Source organism: Lagopus muta, chromosome 24 (genome assembly GCF_023343835.1).
Source record: "Lagopus muta isolate bLagMut1 chromosome 24, bLagMut1 primary, whole genome shotgun sequence".
NCBI classification, from domain to species: Eukaryota; Metazoa; Chordata; class Aves; order Galliformes; family Phasianidae; genus Lagopus; species Lagopus muta.
The window spans coordinates 3,777,813-3,801,691 of NC_064456.1; the positions used below are offsets into that span (position 1 = coordinate 3,777,813).

General features: G+C 45.5%; 1 protein-coding gene across 6 annotated transcripts; it reads left to right on the forward strand.

Moving 5' to 3' along the window:
- The first annotated feature begins 232 nt into the window (after positions 1–232).
- Positions 233–23,861, forward strand: HIPK1 (homeodomain interacting protein kinase 1). Of its 6 annotated transcripts, none has more exons than XM_048925929.1 (16): positions 233–348; positions 934–2,011; positions 6,723–6,846; positions 8,924–9,043; positions 9,790–9,876; positions 10,691–10,875; positions 11,221–11,383; positions 11,737–11,959; positions 12,765–12,886; positions 14,412–14,546; positions 17,057–17,199; positions 17,359–17,541; positions 18,052–18,267; positions 18,529–18,767; positions 19,125–19,261; positions 19,395–23,861. In XM_048925929.1, the coding sequence occupies exons 2-16, from the start codon at positions 936–938 to the stop codon at positions 19,878–19,880; spliced, it is 3,639 nt and encodes a 1,212-aa protein (XP_048781886.1). In that variant the 5' UTR covers positions 233–348; positions 934–935; the 3' UTR covers positions 19,881–23,861. The 6 variants fall into 6 exon arrangements, with proteins under 6 accessions (XP_048781886.1, XP_048781887.1, XP_048781885.1 ...); XM_048925930.1 differs by lacking the exon at positions 233–348 and adding an exon at positions 661–792 and having other exon boundaries at positions 18,643–18,767; XM_048925928.1 differs by lacking the exon at positions 233–348 and adding an exon at positions 662–792 and having other exon boundaries at positions 17,060–17,199.
- The last annotated feature ends 18 nt before the right edge of the window (positions 23,862–23,879 follow it).

Genomic DNA, 23,879 nt, shown 5'->3' on the forward strand with positions numbered 1-23,879 from the left:
CGTGGTCGGGCTCGGCGCTCGGCCCGCCTGGCCGGCTCGGGGCTCGGCTGCCTCAGTCTGGCGCCAGAGGCCGAAGGGCCCGGAGCGGCGGGAGCGCGGCGGCGGCGCTCGGGCCCGGGCGGCGGCGGCGGCGGCGGCGCGGAGCTGGGGGAGCCCGGCCGTGCCGTGAGGGCGCGGCGGAGCCCGGCGGCGGCGGCGGAGCGGCCTGGGGGCTCCCCCCGGCGTGCGCGGGCCGAGCGGGCCGGGCCGGCGGCCGCGGCGGGGCTACGATGCGCCCGCTGCGGGGCTCCGCACCCCCGCGTGTCCCCCAGGCAGCTTCGGCCCGCGGCTGAGAACCACACACCGGCGGTGAGCGGGCCGGGGGCGGCGCGGAGGCCCGGCTGGAGCGGGAGCGGGCTGCCGTCGGGCGGGGAGGGCCGGGCCTGCGGCCGCGCGGGGCCTGCTGCTCGGCCCGGCCTGTTGTGGGCGGCGGCGCCCGGGCGGGAGGGACAGCGGCGCTCCCGGCGACGGGCGCGGCGTGCTGAGCTGCGCGGCCCGGCGCTCCGGCGGGGCTCCGCAACGGCGCCGTTCCGAACGGACGCTGCCTCTGCTGCATTCGTTGGGGAGGGAAACGGAAAGCAACGAACGAGCCGAGCGGGCCGTGCCCGGCGCGTCTCTTCTCCTCCGCCGGCTTCTCTCCTCCTGCTCTGCTCCGCTTTCCTCTGCTCTGCTCTCCCGTCATGCGCTCGGTTTTCCTCAGCCGTCGGGATGTTGAGCGTGGAGTTTGCTGTGTGTTGTGCTGCGGGCGAAGAGGTAATGCTGAGGGCGCCTGCACCGTCGGCGGTTGCACAGATGGATTTCCCGGGGGGTGCTCGGGGAGATACTTGGTGTTGCGTTTCTGGTTCTGATGGCTGCTGCCGGACGGTCCTAATGGGTTTTCCTGTCCTTCCTCAGGTATGGCCTCACAGCTGCAGGTGTTTTCCCCTCCGTCAGTATCCTCGAGTGCCTTCTGCAGTGCCAAGAAACTGAAAGTGGAGCCCTCTGTCTGGGATGTTTCAGGACAGAGCAGTAGTGACAAGTATTATACCCACAGCAAAAACCTCCCAGCAGCTCAAGGGCAAACCAGCTCTTCTCATCAGGTAGCCAACTTCAGTGTCCCTGCGTACGACCAGAACCTCCTTCTCCCTGCTCCTTCGGTTGAGCACATTGTGGTTACAGCAGCTGACAGCACAGGCAGCAGTGCGACAGCATCCTTTCAGAACAGCCAAACCCTAACGCATAGGACCAACCTTTCTTTACTGGAACCATACCAAAAATGTGGATTAAAAAGGAAAAGTGAAGAGGTAGACAGCAACGGTAGTGTGCAGATAATTGAGGAACATCCACCTCTCATGCTGCAAAACAGACCTGCGGTGGGTGCTGCGGCCACGACCACCACGGTAACCACAAAGAGCAGCAGTTCCAGTGGAGAAGGGGATTATCAGCTGGTCCAGCATGAGATCCTGTGCTCCATGACAAACAGCTATGAGGTCTTGGAATTCCTGGGCCGTGGGACGTTTGGGCAGGTGGCAAAGTGCTGGAAGCGTAGCACGAAGGAGATTGTGGCCATCAAAATCCTGAAGAACCATCCTTCCTACGCCAGGCAGGGCCAGATAGAGGTGAGCATCCTCTCTCGCCTGAGCAGTGAGAATGCAGATGAATATAACTTCGTTCGCTCCTACGAATGCTTTCAACACAAGAATCATACATGCCTTGTATTTGAGATGCTAGAACAGAACTTATATGATTTCTTAAAACAAAACAAATTCAGCCCGTTGCCCCTGAAATACATCCGGCCAATTCTACAGCAAGTGGCTACTGCCCTGATGAAGTTAAAGAGCTTGGGTCTGATACATGCTGATTTGAAGCCGGAAAACATTATGTTGGTGGATCCTGCGCGCCAGCCCTACAGAGTGAAGGTGATAGACTTTGGTTCAGCCAGCCACGTATCCAAAGCTGTGTGCTCCACGTACCTGCAGTCGCGCTATTACAGGTGAGTAGATACACAGTGCTTGCTTTCAGAATGCTGCCCTGGCACGGGAAATCTGATAGGGTGCCAGGGACTGGCTTCTGCAAATGCTTGATCTTCTGCTGTTATGGTTAGGGGACAGGGGAAGGAAATCATGTTCACCTTTCTGCCTGTTTCCTGGAGATTTGTGAAACTTGTGTGTAGAAAAATGGAACTTCTGCTTTGTGAACGTGGCGTAGCATGCAGTGCCTTTCTTTTAGCCCAGATTAATGCAGTGAGTTGGCTAATTCTGTCACCAGTTTGTGATGCTGTGAGACCTGTTGTTCTTTTTAAATGGGGGTGAGATCTGTGCTTCCCTTGGTGAGTTGTGTAAATGTCTTCTGCTTTACTGCTAAGAATTAAAAAGAAAGAAATGCTATTTTATGAGCATTTTATGAGTTTGTTAACTCAGAAGTTGGGTAGGTAAAGCAAGCTTTGATTATTCCTCAAGCTTGGTTCTGTCAATAAGAGCAATAGACTTCAATTAGCAGATGCACCTCTGCCATCAGAGGGACGTGAGCAGGTCTGTGCTGTGTTTGAGGGGTTGCTGTGTGTGAGCTCGCTTGACACAAAACACAGCCAGTATCTGGTCCTTCCAGCTGGGACAGACAGGGCTGGGACACCCCACCCTGCCTTGCCCCCGTTTGATGTCTTTCCCAAGCTTCCCTTTCAGGCCCTCTCTTGTTGTGGGCTTGTTCTTTTTGTTCCTCTTGCTCCCTCTGCTTTGTGTTCTGCTTCTTGCACCCAGTACCATTTTTCTTTGCTGTTTCCTTCTCTTAATGCTTTCCTAATGATCTTCATTTAGCTTGTTGGCACCGATTTTTTCAATTCCAGAGTACTTATTTTTTGTAACTGCAGTTGTCTTTTATGCACTATGACTCTGTTAAAGTGCTCACTTTCTAAAATGCATTATTAATTTTGTTGTTGTTGCATTGACCACTGATCGGGTCTGCACTCACTTGCAACAGATGCGGGCAGAGCAGCCTGGGGAGGCTCACAGTGCTTTCTACTTGTGATATCACGCACGCAAAAGCCAGATTGGCTGAGACAAAAGTAGCAAGGGCCGATAAGTATCTTGAAGGGGCTGCTGGGAGGGAAGCTGGCTGCTCGTCTTTGTGTGCAGAGCTGAGCTCAGAGCTGCTTCCGCCCCCTGAGAGCAGTGACTGACGCTGCCAGGAGGGTGAGAACCTTGAGACTGTCTGCTCAACTGAAGTTAAGAACGCTGTGATGTGGAAATCTAATATTTAGATTGATATGTAATTAGCTTGATGGTGTTGCTTACTAAAATCCATGTTCCAGGAACTTAGGCAGATGGTGCAGAAGCCACTTTATTGTCAGAGAACTGGATTGCTTCAAACAAGTCACATTAAATTCGTGTTCAGTGAGCTCTAAGTTTGATTTTTTTCAGTGCTGTCTTTAATAAAACAATACAGGCCAGTTCTTCATTTGGTTCTCTGTCAGCCATTAAGAATAAACTTGAAATGTTCTGTGTGCTTTGATTTTATCTCCCATTACTGGACTGAGTTTCCTGTAGAGAACTCTGAAGCAGCCAACTCAGATGCCATAAGATAAATTTTCTGATGCATATATATGCCCTGAGGGGAAAAACATTCTTTTATTAATTATGCTCACTGCTACTGAGCAGTAATCCATCTTCATTCGAATGAGACTTTGAGTTCTGAATAGGTCAGGAGGGAAAAACACCTCTGTGCATTTAGGAGCCACTGCTTTAACTTTCAGCTGATTGTTAAACGTGTGCTCCTCAGCTTGGGCTTCAGCTGTTCAGCAGTGAGATGGGGATGCTCTGCTGTATTGCCTTCGCAGAGAGATTTGGCTGAACTGTTTGGTGCTTTAGCTCATACCTAGCAGTACTTGCTCATGCTGCTGTCTTGTTTTGAAGCCCTAATGCCTGTTTTCATTGAATTCTTAACTTGCAGTTGGGGTGCAGTACTGGGTTTGTCAGGGCAACACTGTCAAGTTGGGGTTCTTTCTACAGGCATTTCTGCTGCTTCCATGGTGTTTCCCAGTCAGGAGGGGCAGTTTTCCTGCCATGGCATGGTAGACTTGGAGTGCTGGGAGGAATTCTTTGGCTCCCACACGTGGCACGGACTCGCAGCACGCCAGCTCTGGCACTCAGACTTCTATGCAATGACTTCTGTGCAGTCCTTGAGCTCGGTGTCTTCTTTTAGGCCATGAGGAGGTGGCACTTTGCATCGAGGGAGCTGCCAAAGCTGATGACTGCGTGCTCCTTCCTTCTTCTTGGGGCTGGTTCCTGTTCCTGTTCCTGTCCCAGCTGTGTTGGCTCAGGAAGCAGCAGTGTGTGCTGCCAGTTTGAACTTTCTCTGCTTGCCGGTGCAGCTCCCAGCAGCGATGTGTTGTCATTCACCCCATTGCTGGCTGCAGTTGTATCACCTTCATGTTACTGTTGTTCTTTACAAGGTGCAGGGCTGAAGGCCCACCTGTAAACATGGCACCTTCTGAAATGCTCAAACCAAGCCTTGGATTTTTCTGCTGCTGCTTTGAATCTCCTTTCAAGAGTCCCCAAGCAGATTTGCTAACTTTGGCAGTCAGAGCAGACTTGACAAGCACATATGTAAAGAAAGAATGTTTGATTTCTTATTTCAAAGAGCTTGAGACAGTAAAGCTCACTTTAATCTTTGACAGGCCAGCTATGAAAGTGACCTGTGTCTGTTGTCCTGTTTCAACTCACATCTCATAATGCCACTAATTATAGCAGTGTGCAGGAAGATGATAGAGACTCATTTGCCAGCTCTGTCCTTGAATCGGAATGAAGTTGAGTGGCTTGTGAGGAGTTCATTTAAGTCCCAGGGAATAAAAAGCATAGAATTTAACTTACTGTCGTTTTGATACTGAAGTTTCAGTCTACCTCAGTGTGTTGTTGAAGACAAACAAAAAACATCCAGGCCTCATTGCCACCATTTCTGTTGGCATCAGCATGATTTTTTTCCATGTGTTTGAGAAGGCTCAGCATATTCTGCATGTTCCACCAGCCAATATTTTATTTTGGGCATTCCAAACCAAGGAAACTTATGCACTAAGTTTTTGTTACGTGAAGCTTCAAGTCCAATCTGAATTGGATTCCTGCATTAAGTAGGAGAATCTGGAAGGTCAAAACACGTTTTCTAGTAGACTGATGACACATTGTGTTCTGAAAACCTGATGTGAGTGACTGCACTGCACTCACTGTGCTTGTGGAGGTGAAAGCACTACAGAAATGGAGTCCCCCTTAGCACCTGTTTGTCTATAGAGAGCTGCATCTAGCCTCACCTCATTCTTTTACAGTGAAAGCTTTAGCAGGAGATTCAGAATTGAAATGTCAGATATTTGTCACGTTGATACAATCATATTTTCACATAATAAAAGAACTGCCTTGCTTAAAGCTGAACAGCAGGGTTTAGGTATGACCTCACTGCAGTCAATAGCCAGTCCAGTCATCTGCCTTTTTCAGAGGCTCTGTGCCTGGGCAGCTGGGATGAGTGCTGTATTTTGGAGACTGGCTCATGATAATTGTGTCCAGTCACCTCAACCAAAAGCTGTGTCTGTGTCACTGCAGCTCAGAGGGGGGTTAATTGGAGAGTCTCTTCTGTTGTGTGCAAACTGCTGGAGGTGTGCTTGGGTTGTACACTTGAGGAAGGTGTTTGATCTGTTGACACCTGTGTGTTATGCAGACCATTTCAGAATTCTGTAGAAAGATCAGAATTGGTTTCAGAAGGATTTTTTTTACCCTAGACTCTAAAATATGGAGCAATATAAGGAATGGCATGCTAGCCTTAGGACGTGCTACCAAAGTCACATCCAGAAAACCACTAGCTGTAGTTGAAGACCTTCCTATCTTTGCAATTGTTAGTTATGCATGAAGAAGAGCAAGGTTTTAATGTTTGTACTTTCCAGAGTAAATTCCCATACCGACTCACGTGGTTCTTGCAGCACTTGGGTTCTGTGCTGTATGCAAATACGTGACCAGAATTTCGCCTAACAGAAAAGCATGGGTTTGTTTCAGAACTGTGTGTAGGTGAGGAGTTGTACCAAAGCATCATTCTGTGTTCTGAGTCGGTCCCAGAAGGAAATCTCCCTAAAATTCCAAATTGCTGCACCTGTTCAGGGCAATCCAGGCTGATGCATTTTGCTTTAGGTGTGGTTCAGTGCACAGAAACCTGTAGCTCAACCTTGCAGAGAAGTCAGAATATCCAGCTGTGTTCTTCTGATCCCTTTTAAACTCAAAACTCTCCAAACCCTGCACGAAAGCCAGGTGCCTCCCTGTAGGGCTTCTTTTTCTGGGTTTGCAGATGTGATTCTTCTCCACATGCAGGCAGCTGGGCGCCTGGGTAGGGAGACCTGCAAAGAAAGGTCTGAGCATCCTCTGCCAGAACTTCACTTCCAAGCTCTGTTAGGGAAGGCTCTGAGATGCCTCTGTTGTGTGTTATAAAACCAGTTACTAAAGGAGTCACTTTGTCTCACAGTTACATAAAGTTGGAGGGCACCTGGCAATAAAACAAAATCAGCCATGCTAAGTGATAAAAAGGACGCCCGAGGAAACATCTGCTTTAACGTGAATCTCTTAATTTCACATGGATTTACTCAGATGAAGGAGCATTCTCCAGAGAAATTATTAAAGGGCTGTGTTTTCTGAAAATTTTAACCCTCTTTTCCCCCCTCTTCCTTTTGTTTTCAACAGGGCTCCTGAGATCATCCTGGGTTTACCGTTCTGCGAAGCTATTGACATGTGGTCGCTGGGCTGTGTGATAGCTGAGCTGTTTCTGGGCTGGCCTCTGTATCCAGGAGCCTCTGAATATGATCAGGTGAGTGCATGGGGAGTGTGGGGATGTTCAGATGAAGCCACAGTGATCCGTGTCCAGACCCTCTGAACCCAACTGATCCTGCATTCAAATTTTATCCAAAATGAATCACTGTCGTCAGAATTTTCTTGCTGTTGGTCTGCTGTCCTTGGGCAGGAGAGCACAGCTCTGTGCATTTTACCAAATGTACTCATCCAGTATAGAGTCAGTTGACAATTCACCCCCTGTCTGTTCTTCCAAACCCAAAAGCTGTTGAAGTACATTCCTGTCAAAACAAAAGGGAGGTGTGTGCTCTGTAATTTCACCGTGAAAGCAGTTTTTCCACGTGGAGACAAAGCAAGAGTGCCACTCCTGTCCTGTCAGCACCTACAGCAGCCCTTATTTCTAATGCAAAATGTGGGCCCACGTTGTCTCTGCACTACAAGGGCAAGGGACTGAAAAGGCATTTTGCACTAATTATTTCTTTCTGTGGATTCTTAGCATTACCTGGTCTCCTCAGTTGCCTATAAAAGGGCAAAAAGTCTGTACAGGGGTTTTTCTGAGACTGACTTTTCCACTGTGGTTTTTGTTGGTGATGTCTTGTGACAGCACTTGGTTTAGTTTTCCTTATGTGACAGAGCACTTAAAAGTAAGCTTTCAAACTTAGTAAGTTTTTGGTATGGGCTAGGAAGCTAGCACTGTGAATTTCCAAAGGAAACCCAGTGGTACCTTAATGAGCAGAATGAGTTAGAAAATAACAGACACATCGTGGTGGTTTCCTTGCACTGTGAGTTTTGTGTAATTCTGAGAACCTTATCTAGCCATGTAGGGGGGTGGGAGGAGGTGCTTTTTCCATTGCTTAATAGCAGGATTTTGCAGTCCTTTGGGAGGTGTGACTTCATGTGGTTGGTTTTGATATCTGAATTGCCCTTGAAAAATAGAGGTGGTTTGCTTGTATTTTTTCTGAGGTTCCACAGCAGCAAATGAAAACTCAGGCAGAACTTCTGCAGGGACCTCTTAGGAATGAGTTCACAGCTTGGGATGGGTTTTACAATCATTGTTTAAACATTCTTTGCTTATAAGGAAGAGATAAGTCTCATAGGCCAGCAGATCACTTAGCTGAGCTACTGTGTGGATACCAAAGATAGCTGCCTGCAGATACCTCAGATTCACACTGGCATACATGGAAAGTGAATATCTGGCACACAGGCTGTAACCATCAGTTATCACTGCACAGTATTCAGCTGCTCTGACACAGTGGAGGAAGAGGAGTTTTGCAAAGAAGACAAGAGGCTTGCTAAAAAAGCCACGTATGAAAATCTGAACAAAGCCTGCTTACCTTAACACTGTGCTCCCAGCCCTTGTTTTTATAAATCAGAATATTACTTCTTTTCTTGAAACTTTCACATAGGCTCCTTCTGGGGAACAGTTGTGACAGAGGTGATGCCACATTTCTCACTGTACTCCTGAAGAGCAAATGTCATTAGCAGTCATGTGGCACTTAGAATACTTGAAGAAACGTGCTGTGCTTTCCAACAGTGTGCTGTTTTCTTTCCTTTGGAGCACGCCTTTGTGCCTGGTCTCTCTCTGCCTTGTGTCTTACTGATGCTATCGCAGCTGGTCAGGTGCATTTTCCAGATTTCTTATGTTTTTGCTACATGTTAAATGCATTAAATGCTTTTGAGGCTGCAGCTGATTGGATTAGAGGTTTGGGCTTGCTTTCTTCTTTAATGAGAGCTTTGTCGTGACGTTGTTGTGTGCTGTGAGTGCAGGCGGCCAATTAAAGCCGTGTTGCTTGGACATTGCTAGCAGCAGTGACTGTTGGTGTTACTTTATCTCTAAAAGCTCACAGTCTGCTCACATGTAGAAGGCAAAGAAGATTTTCATGAGCCAATGTTTATACAAAAAATTTTGGCAGATGATGTGACTGAGCAAGTTAAATATCCTTAGAAATACTTGAGTCTCTTTAATGTCAACTATCTGGGCATTTTTATTTGCAGGTTGCTTCCTAATAACTGTGAACAGAGCTGGTTGATAAGTGCTACGTTAAGCATCAGCTAACTACATTGAGAGTCCTGATTCTTATTATTTTCTTTCCTAGATTCGTTATATTTCACAAACTCAAGGCCTTCCAGCGGAGTATCTTCTCAGTGCAGGAACGAAAACAAGCAGGTTTTTTAACAGAGATCCAAATTTGGGATACCCACTGTGGAGGCTAAAGGTTTGTCTGTCTTCTTGATGCTCGATTCTGTTTTGTTCACTGAGGACTGGCTATAAATGGACACCTGGTTTGCTAAGATTGGATTTGAAGTGCCATTCAAATATCACTGATTTGTGTATTGCACTCCAGAAATTGTGCAGACCTCCTAGTGCTCATCTAACAATAGCAGCTATGAATGATAGCACCAGCAAAGAGTGGGTGTTGAAGTAACTGAGGTAATGGTTGCTTATTATGGTCTGCTCAGTCTTGGAAGCATGTCATCTTGTTGTCATCTCCTGACAGTATGGAGTGAAGTAGGGAGCTTTTCATGATGGTGATTCTCAGCTGAACAGAGGTTGGTTTGTGTTCTGGCAGAGGACAGGAAGGAGTCAGATGTACATTTGATTTACTTTTAAGCTGAGCTGCAAAAGGAGGGAATTTTATCTTTCTTTGTAAAAGGGAGGTTGAAAAACAGTCTTTTCCTAAATCAGAGCTCTTCTGTTCTTTTCACATTGGTACTACCTAAGAAAGCCTTGAAGGGAACTGATCCAGTTGTTAATTCAGCTTTGGCAGTGAGTAATGAGTGGTATTTCCAGTTTCAGAGGGATGAGAACCCGTGACTGCTTGTGTTTGGCATGCTAGCATATGATTTATACTGAAGCAGTCAGAAGATGACCTGGCTCAATGCTTATCATGTTGCTTTTTCTTTTTTTAATATCTCAGTTTCTCAAAACTCCATTTATATTAACAAATGCTTTGTTTTGTAGACCCCAGAAGAACACGAGTTGGAGACAGGAATAAAATCAAAAGAAGCAAGGAAATATATATTCAACTGTTTGGATGATATGGCACAGGTACACAGAAATACTGAAACACACAGACAACTCACTTCAAGTACATCACATCACATCACTGGTGTCTTTAAAATGAGGCTCCTGAACCAGGACAGTCTTCTTCCACATATTATTGAGGACACTGATATAGGTTTGCCATGGTGCCAATTTGCATCGGAAATCACTGTATTAAAGGCTGTGAAAATGTTAATTATGAAGCAGTTAGAGATTTCCTGTTCTTGCTTAGGCTTTGATCTGGTGGATGCAACAAGTGTGCTCAGCCTGCATTGCTAGGAACAGCTGAGCTGCAGTCAAGTAGCAGGAAAGTTAAGCACCTGCAGGTGTCTGTAGGATTAGGGCTCTTGGTGAGCCTTGTAAATCTGAGAGAGCGTGTTGACTGGAACCACAGCTTGTTCCATTTTCCCATTCTGTTTTCAGAATTCATAAGAGGGAATATCTGAGTGTTTTTAATAATACGAGGCCTTGCATCTTGAACACGTTGGTCTCCATTTTCTATTGATTTTGTAGCTATTATCATCACTGTGCATCTGTGCAGAGAATGTAGAATCTCACCGTTCAGTTTTGCTAGCCTCTTACAGCCCTGCTTGCTGTCTATTGAGCAGACCAACTTCATGTTGAGATGCTAATGCTTGTGTAAGTTTGACTTCCTTCTTTAGAGCAACGGAAAAGTTAAATGCTAGTGCCACAGCACCTAAAGCTACACTGGCTAAGAGACAGAAACGGTTTGTAAATATTTGTGCTTGATATGAGGTTAGTGAATCGTTAAGCAGTAATGAATGTAATGTTTGCATACCACCCTAATTTTGTTTTCAAGGTGAATATGTCCACAGACTTAGAAGGGACCGACATGTTGGCAGAGAAGGCTGACCGAAGGGAGTACATTGATTTGTTGAAGAAAATGTTGACTATTGATGCAGATAAGAGAATTACTCCGCTGAAGACTTTGAACCATCCATTCGTTACAATGACCCATCTTCTGGATTTCCCACACAGCAATCAGTAAGCTTCCTTGGATTTCTTGTTCTGTTTCAGGAGGACAGAGTAGCAACACAGAATAGCACATTTCTACTTCATGTCAGTACTGTTTTCTGCATTTTCTGGCTGATCTGAAAACAGCAAAGGCTGGAAGGAAAAACATGTTTCTAAGCTTCCTTTTCATGTTTTATTACCTTCTTGGTTTTTTTAAATACCTCCCCACAGCCCCCCAGTCCCCAAAGTAGCAACAAAAAAACAGGAAAAAAAAGTACCTAAACCTAAAAGCTTATGCATAACCTCAGAAATGCAGTGTCTCTGTTGAGTTGCATTGTACCTATTCTCATATCTTCCTTCTGTCTTCTCTTTCAGTGTGAAATCCTGCTTTCAGAACATGGAGATTTGCAAGCGAAGAGTTAATATGTATGATACAGTGAATCAGATTAAGAGCCCATTCACGACTCACGTTGCTCCTAATACAAGCACAAATCTGACAATGAGCTTTAACAACCAGCTCAATACAGTACACAACCAGGTATAGCATCTGCTAGTTGTTTTGTCCTAATTGAAGAGCTTGAGCAGTCTCATTTTAAGCCCTCTATCCTTTGTTGCAAAGCAGTGTGTTTAAATCACATTCTGGAATTTGTAGTCTTGTCTTGAAGTCTTATTTTCCATAACTTAGGCCAGGGCAGTCTCTTTTTCACCTAATCATATTGGCCTGTCAGTTCAGCAACATAAGTAAAGCTGGTGCAGCTCGTGTTTTTTCTTGTGTTATCTTGGGCTTTTTACCTAAAACCTTTTCCTGGTGCTTGATGCACAGTCTAGTCTTGACAGTTCCTGTTTTATAACAAGTACAGTTGATAAATCTGCAATATTTTTGTTTTCTAGGCCAGTGTATTAGCTTCTAATTCTACTGCTGCTGCTACTCTTTCCCTGGCAAACTCGGACGTCTCCTTGCTGAACTATCAGTCTGCTCTCTATCCATCATCTGCAGCACCAGTTGCAGGTGTGGCACAGCAGAGTGTCTCCTTGCAACCTGGAACCACCCAGATCTGCACGCAGACTGACCCATTCCAGCAGACATTCATTGTTTGTCCCCCTGCTTTCCAAAGTAAGCAGAAAAAACAACCCCTTTGTGTATGGTGCTGTGGTTTCACTTAGGTTAAAATGAGGAATTGTGATTGGCGTCACGTTGAGAAGGTGCAGAAGAGTGCTGTGTGCGTGTCACATCAGAGCGAAGAGCAGAATCAGGTCAGCCATGGGTAGGCAGCTTGGTTCTCTTCCAGGTGAGCTTGTGCAGGTGGCACTGCCTTGCCTGCCTCAGTTGCAGCCTTCATCTGGTTGCTCAACCAGTTTTTCCCTCCCAACTGAACACAACAGCATTCCTCAGAAAGCATTGGACACAGTCAGACTCCTCTGAAAATAAGAAAATACCCCACTGTGTTTTTTTATACCAGGAGTGAATATCTGCTTAATCCAGTTCACAATCACTGGTGCAGTTGTGTAGTTTGCTAACAGATGAGCAGTCACAAACTACAATAAGTGAAGTTAGCACAAGCTCTGTTAAAACTGAAAGTTCTTAATTTCTTTTTATACCTGGGTTGTGCTAGTCTGGAGTATTTATGGGATGGGAACTGGTGGTGTAGCAAAAGTAGATGTGTGTGTAGATTGCTGGTTTCTGAGCACAAGGCTGAAGAATTGGACAGAGCTTTTGAGAGCTGGTTGTCCATCGTTGTCCTTGAGCAATGGGGGCTGCAGGAATATTTACTCCAGCTGGTGTTTTAGTAGTAGGATTTTGTCAAAGGAAACAGTTTTTCTTCATCTGACCCTGTATTCTTTTACCTGGTAGGAACTTGAGAAGAATAAACAGATGTAAGTAAACCATCTTAGCTGTGATTTATTCTTGTCCTCCACAGCTGGACTTCAGGCAACTACCAAGCATTCCGGATTCCCAGTCAGGATGGAGAATGCTGTCCCAATTGTACCACAAGCACCTGCAGCACAGCCACTGCAGATCCAATCTGGAGTTCTCACACAGGTAAAAAAAGATAAAATAACAACAGGAATTCCTGAGTTAACTGTATTTCCTATCACTGTCCAGGAGAGCCTGACGTACCTTCTGGTGCTTGGGGTGAATGCTGGGAGGTGCTCAGCACACTCCAAGAGGTTTAAATGCAGATCACTTCTAAGACAGTGGTTTCTTGTTTTGTTTTTTCTGGAATGTTTAAAGACTGTGTTATGTCACAGGCCTCCCTGGTCTGAGGAGTTTGGTTTAACAGCAGGAATAAGTGAGTACTTTCTAGCTGTTAAAAAAAAAAGGCTGCCTTTTTACAACCTTACAGCTGTCTGTAGTGTACATTTTTGTCTACACTTCAAAAATAAGGCAGCACATTTTAGAAGAAATCTGTTCTGCCAGAGTTGAGATCCCAGAAAGCAGAAGTAGCAGTGAAGATTTTTCATGTTAAATTTCATCTTCAAATGAAATCGTATGAATTCTTCTCCATTGGTTTCATTGTTAGTGAATTGATCTGTAGCAGTGACATCCTTATTTCTGTTTGCAGTTTAAACAGCATGCAGTGTCAGAACTCACAGAGCATTCTAGAAATTGATGTTATAAATGTCAGTAATGTGCCATAAATGAAAATGATTTTTATTTAAAAAAAACTTATTTCATATATACGAATATGTATCTTTCATATTCATATACAGTGAGGATATACAGTGATTCCTGAGTATTATTCACTGAAAAATTGTCACTGCCTTTAAAATTGAGCACAGTCCTTTTTATTTGTATGGTTTAAGCTTCTGCTGATGTTAACACATGCTGTATTCATTCTGCTGTCCAGGAAGTGTGTCGTACTGCTGACCTGCTTGCAGAGAAGCAATTTTAGGTTCTTCAGTCCAAGTAATTTTGGTGGCATTCTGTGATCTCTGATTTGTTTGGCAGAATTGTGCAGGTGACAGTATCCAAAAAGCAGAATGTATTTGAAGGAAGCCCATCCTGAATTCAAACCTCAGTTTTCTTGAGAAGGCAAATTGTAAACTGAGAATCTGATTTTGTTAGATATTTCAGGGACTGATATCAGTAGTTTCTTGACAGTTTCATCGCAAATAACTTTGCTCCTTAATAATACAAAAGACCTTTGGTGCCTTTTAATAAATGCCTTGTTTTTTTTCCAAGAGTGCTGTATGTGAATGTGGAAGCTGTGTCCTGTTGGGGTGCAGTTTGTTATGGCTTAGGATGTAAAAGCAGTGCGGTGTGCTCTCTGGGACCTGGTAATATATAATAGTAGCTGAACGCTATCTTATATTTACTTCTCAACCGTGTCATGGGAGAGATGCTGTTCCCCAGTTCCCTGCTCCTCGTGTTCCCCTCAGGGATGTGTAATTGCTTAGAGGAACCTGCCCAGGGGGTCACAGTGCTGGTTTCACTGCACCCACTGCAATGCTGGAACTCGAGCACCATAAAATACAGTGAGGTGAAAGCCTGTCTAGCCCTATTGCTGAACCCCCTTACCTGCCTCGGTACGTTTGTTTCACTCACTGCCTGATCTACATTTCAGGGAAGCTGTACACCACTAATGGTAGCAACTCTTCATCCTCAAGTAGCCACCATCACTCCGCAGTATGCGGTCCCCTTTACTCTGAACTGCGCAGCCGGCCGGCCAGCGCTAGTAGAACAGACGGCTGCAGTACTGGTAATTGCCTCCCTTGATTGTGTTCACTAACTGAGTTTTTGTTTTAACTTAGACTTGCAGAGGGCATGGAAGCATGTGCCATCTTGTGGCTGTGTTCTCGCTACATCTTAATGTCTTGTTGTTTTCCTCCCCAACATTGCTGAAGCACTGTCTGACTCTGATGTTTAGTGTGGCTCTGTAAAGAATCCAGATCCATTGACTATTACTCTTTACTGGCCTAGAATTACAAAGCTCTTCTAAGCTAGCCTGTAGAAGAGCTACGATTGTTCCTGTTCTTTGCTTACTATCCTATCTTTGCCTTTTGATTGCTGAATACAAAGGAATCAGTCTTTAGCTCGATTCTGCTACAGGTACCTGGATGGCCAGAACTTGAACTACCTGGCAAGTTAGCTGCCTGCTTTGTCTGGACACCTGTAAAGCTGCTTTGTGTGTAGAAATGTGTCAGGTCATTAAGCACAGGCTAAAACCTCTAATGACAGCCAATTCTGTAGCATACTGCTTTAGGAGTCCATTTCTCTTAATCTCGGTTTGCCCTTGACAACAACAACGTTCTGGCCTTTTGTTATTCATAGCCAACCACAGGTAGCTTGCTTCATCCAAATCAAGGTGCTGTTCTTCACAGATACTTTCAGTTCATACGTATTTCTTGGTTGAAATTAAAGGTGAGCTGTATCAAAAATGCCACTAGATAGCGCTTAGGCTGTTTGGAACAACTGCAAAAAAATGGCGGGGGAAGAAAACACACCTTTAGGAAATGCTTGTTTTCAAAATTGTCCTCTTTGTACCGATTTGGCACCTGCACCACAACAACTTTGCAAGTGCCACAGAGAAGTCATTGTCAAACTCCAGAATCAGATCAGTGAAGCTTACGAAAACATTGCGGTGCACTGAAGTGCTGGTATCCTCACATGTCCTTCAAAGCACATTCCATTTCTTCTGTGAACCATGTCGTTTCTTGTGGCTTTAGAGTGGTAGTTTGAGTGTCATTTTCTTCCAAGGCCTCTCCCAAAGTGCAACTTGCTCAGGCCATACGTGTGTGGAAATGAAATCCTGCTCGTTTGAGTTCTGAAGCGAGCGAAGTGCTCCCTGTCTCAGAGGAGGGGGAAGGCAGGAGGAGGGGTTCTCCTGGGTCCCAGCTCTGAGCTGACAGCTCCAGGGATGCATCTCCTTTCCTCCTCTTGCGTTTTGATTGCCGAAAGGCTGCGCTCTAGGCTCTGAAAACAGCAAGGGGTGACTGTAGCAGAGCTTGGGACACAAGTGAGATATTAGAGACGTTTTCAAAAGCGGACGTTTGATTCAACAGCAGGCAAATTAGATCTGCTCTCCTGTGTGTGTACGGCGGGGTTGCAGCTCAGCTCCCCCACACAGCAGCGGGAGTCAGAGCCGGCTCCGAGCTGCCAGCCTGGATTCTGAGCTTCCCCGGAGAACTTGCCATTCCTGTTGGGATTCTGGGAGCCTTTGGCGTGATTTTGCTCACCTTTAGTGCTTCCAACACTTCTCCCTGCTGCTTCCCCTCAGTTTGCATTAGCCATTTGCTAAGCTTTGCGTATTTTTGTCCTTCCTCTGTCAAAACAGTTCGTCGCTTGGAAGGCCCGGTTTCTGCCTCTCATTGGGAATTATATATCTTGCTGTATTAAACTCTCTGCTTTGTCTTGTGCAGGTGTTGGCTTTTGGAAAGACGCATGGTGTGACTTTTAACATATTTCTCTTGATTTGTTTTTTTTAATATTATTGTTATTCCGCTTGTTTTGGCAGAGGTTTTCGCAGTTCTCTGCTTTAAAGGCTTCTTGTTTGGAACCAGTATTTGTCACACGTGGATCTGTTACTTGCAGAAATACTTTGTGCAGCATTTTTACAGTTCAATGTGCAATGAAGAAGCAGTTTCAAAACCTTAGAGTGTTGTACTGCAGAATTTAGGTCATTGTTGGCTTTTTTTTTCCCAGAAAATTCTGCATTTTGTCAATTTGGACAGGAACATTGATAGTACCAATGAATGAAAAGCAGCTTCCTGTACCTGCCAAATCACTGAATGTTTTTCTCACTGTGGCTTTTCTTTACTACTTTAGTTGAGGAGGGATAAATTTCCATGATAGCTCTATCTCAGCTGTGAGATAGCTATCATAGCATGAGCCCTGTAATCCAGACAAACAGAAAGAACCAAACTGCCTTTGTAGTTTGGAATCTTTCAGCAGAGCAGTGTGCAGAAACCTTCATGCAAAGTAGTCCAAAACACTCACAATGCATCCAGCAATACAGTACCTGGCTGCATTCTGCAGTACGACATCTCACTTCTCCCCAGTGGCACTTGGGCTACGAAAGGTTAGCACAGTGTCAGGAGAAGCTTGCTTCTCTTTTTTTTGTACTGAGATCTTTTGAGAAAGTGCAGTGATGTGCCCTTATCTCTGCAAGTTAACAATCTGCCTAAGTGCATTTATTGCTTGGAACAGCTCTCTCTGTCTCTGTAGGAACTGAAATCTAGTGAAGCTGTGTGTCTGTTTGTTGTTTTGCAGCAGGCCTGGCCTGGGGGAACCCAGCAGATACTGCTTCCTTCCACCTGGCAGCAGCTCCCAGGGGTTGCCTTGCACAATTCTGTTCAGCCAGCAGCTGTGATTCCAGAGACCATTAGCAGCAGCCAGCAATTGGCCGACTGGAGGTAGGGACTACGTGGGGTTCAGTCCCATGTGCTGCCCTGCACAGGATTTCTCCCTCCCCTTGAAAATCATGGAGGGGCTCAGTGCAGCTGTGCCTGCGCTCCAGTTCCTGCAGTGTTGTCATGGGGTTTGGGTCTTTTTGTGTTTTTTTCCTGCCCCAGGAATGCACATTCCCATGGAAATCAGTACAGCACCCTCATGCAACAGCCATCGTTACTGACCAACCACGTGACATTGGCTGCAGCACAGCCTCTGAATGTTGGAGTTGCTCATGTTGTTAGGCAGCAGCAAAGCAGCAATGTTCCAGCAAAGAAGAACAAGCAGCCAGCACCAAGCACAGCCAAGTAAGGCTTCCAGCAGTGTAGGGACTGTGGGTGTGTTGTGCAGGTTGCTTTTGTGGCGTGAAAAACTGTTTTTGCCATCACAGAATTACTGTCTGTGTAACTTTTTAATGTGCTACAGTTGCTTTTAAATATGTCTTGGATAAAGTGATCTGAGTTTCAGTGAGACTGCAAGGACTGTGGTTGACCAAGTGCTTTACTGTATGGGTCAGTGAGACTTCGTGCATTCAGAGTGTGTTGGTGCCATAGCATAGAACTGGCAGAACTGGCAGCTGACTGACAAGGGATGGCACAGAAGAATCAGTCCTGATCAGAGCATTCCTGAGTGCATTGGTCCCTTCTGGGACGCATTGCATGGTGCTTTCCTGTATGAGTGTCTGCACTGAGATTCTCCTTGGGTTTTTCTTTTTGCACTGCGCTCCATCCTGCTGGAGGCTGACTGTTGTTAATGCTGGTGCTGGTTTGTTCTGACCTGCTGACGCACAGCTGAATACTGCTTTGCTTTTCCTTCAGATCCAGCTCCACTCTAGAAACTGTGCCCACTCAAGTTTACTCTCTCATTGGGAGCAGTCCTCTGCGTTCCACATCCTCCTCCTCCAATGTGCTCGTCCCAGTGCAGGAGCAGCACCAGCCCATTGTGATCCCAGACACTCCAAGCCCTCCCGTCAGCGTCATCACCATTCGCAGTGACACTGATGAGGAAGAGGACAGCAAATACAAACCTGCCAGGTAGGAAGTTCATTTAGGCAATTAGTACTGATGGGTCCTGAGCTGAGCCCAAGCATCAGGAAGTGCAGAGAGCTACGTACAAAACCCCAGCTCAGCTAAGAACCGCTGCGTAAGACAGAAAATGCTGCATCATGTTCACTGTGCTGTTTGTCTCTCTAATTAACCAGATCACATGTGACTAGGAGGAGGGCATGAGATCTGAAGGGGAGATGTCTTGTGGGAAAAGCTAGAATGTTTCCTGTTTGTCTTTTTTCCCTGCAGTTTGGGTATGAAGCAGAGATCCAATGTCATCAGCTACGTTACTGTTAATGACTCCCCTGATTCCGACTCCTCCCTGAACAGCCCCTATGCCACAGACCCACTTTCTTCTCTCAGGAGTACAGGTGGTGCCCTGGAGCTGCCAAGCAGAGGAGCAGCTGACAGCTCCAACTCTCGGACTATCATTGTGCCACCACTGAAAACACAGCTCAATGACTGCATTGTAGCCACCCAAGCTTCAGGTAGATATGCTCTCATAGCTTGCTGTGCTCAGTGGTTTTTGCCAGGGCTTAGATGTTGGGCTTGGATGCTGTCTCATTCCTGACAGCTTTGTCCTCACAGTTTTTAACTGTCTGCTTTAGGTGTGATGTTCTGAGAATGCAAGCCTCGGTCTGTTTTTCGTGTCACTGATACATTTACCTTTCATGTATATTTGGCTGCATTCATTTAGAAAGGTCTTTTCTTGTACAGTCGAATTTTAAGTTGTAATTGAAGAAATAGCTCTGTTGCAAAAGTAGGAGCTGTGTTCTGCATAGTTGGCATAGTGCATGCATGCAGCATGAGAAGGAAGAAGGGATTAAAATGACAAAATCTTTCAGGCATCCTGAGCAGCACCAGTAAGACCAAGCCTGTGGCCTCTGTGAGCGGGCAGTCATCAGGATGCTGTATAACACCAACTGGGTACCGACCGCACCGCGTGGTAACAAACGGTGTGCAGCCTCTCAATCTCAGCCAGGTAAGCACTGTGTGACCTTTGCTGGCCATCATCTGTCCTGCTGGGACCTGGGTGTTAGTGGAGAGGCTCTGGCTGAACCTCTCGTTGCTCCCCGAGGCTTCTTGTTGACTTTTTTTCCTTCTTCTCCCTGCAGAACCAGCAAACGACAGTGCTGGCCTCACAGGAGAGAAGCGGAAATGCAGTCCCACGTAGGCAGCAAGCTTATGTGGCACCCCTCACATCAACTATTTCTCAGGCTCCCTACACGTTTCAACACAGCAGCCCAGTGCATCCCCACCTGGCGGCGGCGACTGCGAACGCACACCTGTCCAGCCAGCCACATATGTACACTTATGCTCCAACTACTGCTGCAACGCTGGGCTCCACCACCTCCATCGCCCATCTCTTCTCCCCTCAGGGCTCCTCACGGCACACCCAGTACGCTGCCCACCCCAGCACACTCGTCCACCAGGTCCCTGTGAGTGTTGGTCCGAGTCTGCTGACTTCTGCAAATGTTCCACCTGCCCAGTACCAACACCAGTTTGCTCCCCAGTCCTATATTGGTGCTTCCAGAGGATCTGCTATTTACACTGGATATCCGCTGAGCCCTACAAAGATCAACCAGTACTCATACTTATAGTTCTTGGTAGAGCAATTCCTGTCCTGCAACAGGCTGGAGCGATTGGAGAAAGATTTCAGGTGAATCTTTACCTGGTAATGACTGCCTGGTTTTTGTTTCTCCCTTCTCTGGTTGTATGTTGTTCAGAAATGTCTCTGGTGAGCTCAGTCACTAACCGAGCAGCATGCTTTGTTACCAGTGCAAGGGTCACTAATTAAGTTTTTAAAATTTTCCTTACTTTTTATAGATGCTTTTAAAAATTCATGGTCACTTTTATTTAAAATCGTTCTGTTGTGCTAATGGAAAGAGGAGGGAAGATCAGCATCTCGGAAGCAGATCCTGATGATTTTTTTAACTTGTATAATTTAAGCAAGAAGATCAGCAGATAATTTTTCAGCAGCTTGCACAGATCCACATTGCCACTAAAAATGTAATGCACATTTATCTCTTGGTCTTGCCAGGGCAGTTCTAACATCCAGCTGAGTGTTTTAACTTTTGTTCCCCATTTCACTTTCACAACTTGCTGGTTTTGAGGAGCCATTACATCTCTCTGCGTTTCTGTCCAAGGTTTTGTTTACATCTCTGCTTTGTTTGAGATGCTGGGAAGGGCAGCTGCCTCGTCCCACGTCGTGTATTCAGGAACCAACAAGAACTCAACAAGAGCCCTGGAATCTCTTGTTTTCCTGCAAATTCTTTGTTTCCGTAACACAGCTGAATTATTATCGCATTCATTGGGGAATCCCTTGAGGCTTTTCAAACAGATTTGAGGTCGTGCTGTGTAACACAGCTCAGCACCTGGACGAGGATGCCGTAACGTTCAGTTGGGAATGAATTGTGCCACACTGCTCTCACATCTGCATTCTGCAGCGTTTGGTGCTGGCCCCAAAGCAGGGCTGGATGCCTCCACAGAAGCGCAGGGCTTTTTGGTTCTGGTTTTTTTTTGGTTTTTGTTTTTTCCTTCATATTTTTCTTTCCATGATTCGTTTGTGAGGGAGTCGAACAATTTGAAATACAACGAAACGTCACTGTATTGGTGTGTACAGCTTTTTATACTCCTGTGACCATATCCTCCTGGATATGCCAACAGCTTCCTTAAAGCGCTCTTATGAAGACTTGTATGCAGTACGTGCATGGAGGAATTGCAAAAACAAGAAGAGAAAAAAAAAAAAGAGGAAAAAAAAGAAAAGAAGAAAAAAAAAAATCCAGATTTTAAAGTTTATTACTGAATTTAAAACTATTTTAGAAGTTTTGTATTGGTGGTGTTTTAATATTTTACAGAAAAATGAAATATGTACATATTGATTAGAAAAATATAACAAGCAAAACTTCCTGCTAACCCCAAACGTTCTGTCTTTGTAATCAAGATGTGTAGTGATGATACTTGAACTCTGTACTTAGTGTTTGTCTGATTCTTAAAACGTCCCTGGGGATGGAGTTTGATGTATCCTTTGTATTTAAACCAAAATGAGTGGATTCGTGTCGGAATGTATGTGATATAATGCAATGGTTAGAGCTCATCACTGTAGCACTGAGAGAGGAGTAGAGCTTCACGAGAGACAAGGATACTTTCTGATTTGTTTTGCACAGGTATGTGTGATGAAGAGTTGTTTGGTGTGTCCCCTTATTGTAGTGCCTTAAATGATGATGTAGTGTGAATAGAGTTTACAGTGAGCTTGCCTTATGAGGGACCAGCAAGCCCCCGTCGAATTGAAGCAATTCACTACGCTTCCCACAGCAAGAACAGCAGTCTGTCGCATAGGTGCATTGTTCTCAGTTTTAATGCTGTCATAAAAAGCAACGTTTCTGTTGGATTGAAGCGATGTCCCCTTACAGCTGTTCCTGGAAGTGGCACATGTCCTGTTAGCTGTCTGTCGGTGCATTTCGAATAGGGTCGTGCTGGGAATGCATTGGAATGTTTAGTCTCATATTGCAGAAGTGATTAAATACGTGCAATCACTTTTTATTAGAGTAGTATGGCGTTACCTTCCCCCACGTTAATAGTAGACATTTCCTGTAAAATATTGCTAGCTTGGTGATAGGATATTTATACCAAAGAGAGCCTGCTGTAAAGCACATAATACCATTAAGAAGTTTTCTAATGCTGCTGCTAATGTGGAGTTGTTGGGAAGGTGTCAGCTGTATGCTAGTCAGTGTGCAGAGGAAATGCAACCATGCTTTGTTTCCTTGGGTCCCTCGTGCCAGGAATTACTGCTCATCTCCAGTACACAGACCAGGACTGGCCGGCTGGCAGCCAGGCTGGCTCGGGCAGCAGAGTTACGCAGCAATAAGAGGTTTTGGTAACCTTGAATCCCAGTTCTGGCCCGTCCCAGTGGCAGATGGTCCGGTTCTCTGACGTGAGGAGTGTGAAATGAGCTTCTGGAATTCCATACATTTGATGGAAGGAAGGCTGGGCTGAGCTGACACCGAGGTTTGGGGCCTCTTTCAGCAGAGGGCTGAAGGACTTCGGAGCTGGACGGTAGCATTAGCGACGTTGTTGTTTGGTGTGTTTGTGGTCAGAGCACTTCTGTAGCTGTGAGGATGCCCAACGGATTGTGCTGTTTTACATCATGGGTGTAAACAATGCTCTTTGCTGTAAGCACTTTCTTGTTTCCGTGTTACGTTGCTTGTTTGCAGTACTTCCCTTCAGATACCTCCTGGGTACAGAGTTGTGCCTTTCCATCAAAGGCAAAACAAGTTCCAGTTCCTGTGTTTCAGAAAACCGTATGTCTTGTACATAAATAGGAAATGTTATGTATGAGGTCCAAATTGGAGGAAAACAAAACAAAACACCAGCAGCAAAATGTGCTGGGAATTTGGGTGAGACCCTCCCAGTCCCCCCAAGAAGTAGATGACAATGACCATTAAAAGGAATCTATTCACAGAGCACGGTAACATCTCTTGCACTGTTTCCAAAAGCATTGGAACAAAGAGGATGAGATGGGAATGACGTTGCAGGGATGGAACCTGCTCTGTTACAACAGCTCTGTTTCCCCGAGGCTCCTCTTGTGGCAGACAACAGAGCTGCCCATGCAGGAGCAGCTTTCCGGCCCGGTGTGCTGCTCTGAGCCCAGAAGGAGCTGCATGCCTCCTGCCCATGCATTGCCAGCCTTCCCATCAGTTTCAATAACCAGCTGTCCTCATTTCAGAGCTGCTACACAGATTTCACAAACCAATGCTCTCCGGATCGAAATTGGAGTCCTGAATTTCTTTTAAACCCGTTTTGGGATTCGCCGTTTGAATATCGGATAACCCACCTCTGTGATCCTGAGCTGAAGTCAGGGTTGTTCCTGTGGGCGCTCTGCACTCACAGCTGTGACAGCCACAGCAGAGGCAACTCCTGAGCCTCCCTGCTTAGCACCTAATTGATGGGATGCAGTAATTAACCTCTGACTCAGCGATTTCTTTTAGTACATTAAACTAAATTGCTTCTAAATGACAGGATTGGCACAGCCCTGCTTTCTTTTATTTAAAGTTCTGAATGATGCCGCATGTCCACATGGTTGTTTGTTGCTAAACTTTATATAAATGTGTGATTTCAGATTCAGCTTGGAATATATCTATCTCACTACATGTAGCAGTACATTATATGTAACGTTAGTATTTCTGCTTGGATCCTTGATATTGCAATGGAATTCCTACTTTACTAAATGTATTTGATATGCTAGTTACTGTGTACAATTTACCTTTCTTTTCTGGTTGTGCTCTTCCTTTTTACAAGCCGGTAGGTGCAGGTAGTTCCTGACATTACTGATCTATGTTTGTATTGCTGATGTACTTAGGGGGTATGTAAAAATCATTTTAACAAAAGAAATAGCTATTTAAAAATTTAATACTAACTATATGGGAGAAGGGTCCATTGTGAAAACATAGTTTATCTTTGGATTCAATGTTTGTCTTTGGTTTTACAAAGTAGCTTGTATTTTAAGTATTTTCTACATAATATGGTAAAGATGTAGAACAATTGCAATGCATCAATAAAAAGGGTTAATTTTCTGTACTCGATCCCTGGGGTCTCTCGGT

Bases quoted from the DNA above. Each gene is read 5' to 3' on its own strand.
- HIPK1 (XM_048925927.1), top strand. From the start codon at position 720: ATGCGCTCGGTTTTCCTCAGCCGTCGGGATGTTGAGCGTGGAGTTTGC. The intron at 10,876-11,220 runs GTAAGCTTCCTT...CTTCTCTTTCAG, and splicing joins GATTTCCCACACAGCAATCA to TGTGAAATCCTGCTTTCAGA. The intron at 12,887-14,411 runs GTAAAAAAAGAT...TCTACATTTCAG, and splicing joins AATCTGGAGTTCTCACACAG to GGAAGCTGTACACCACTAAT.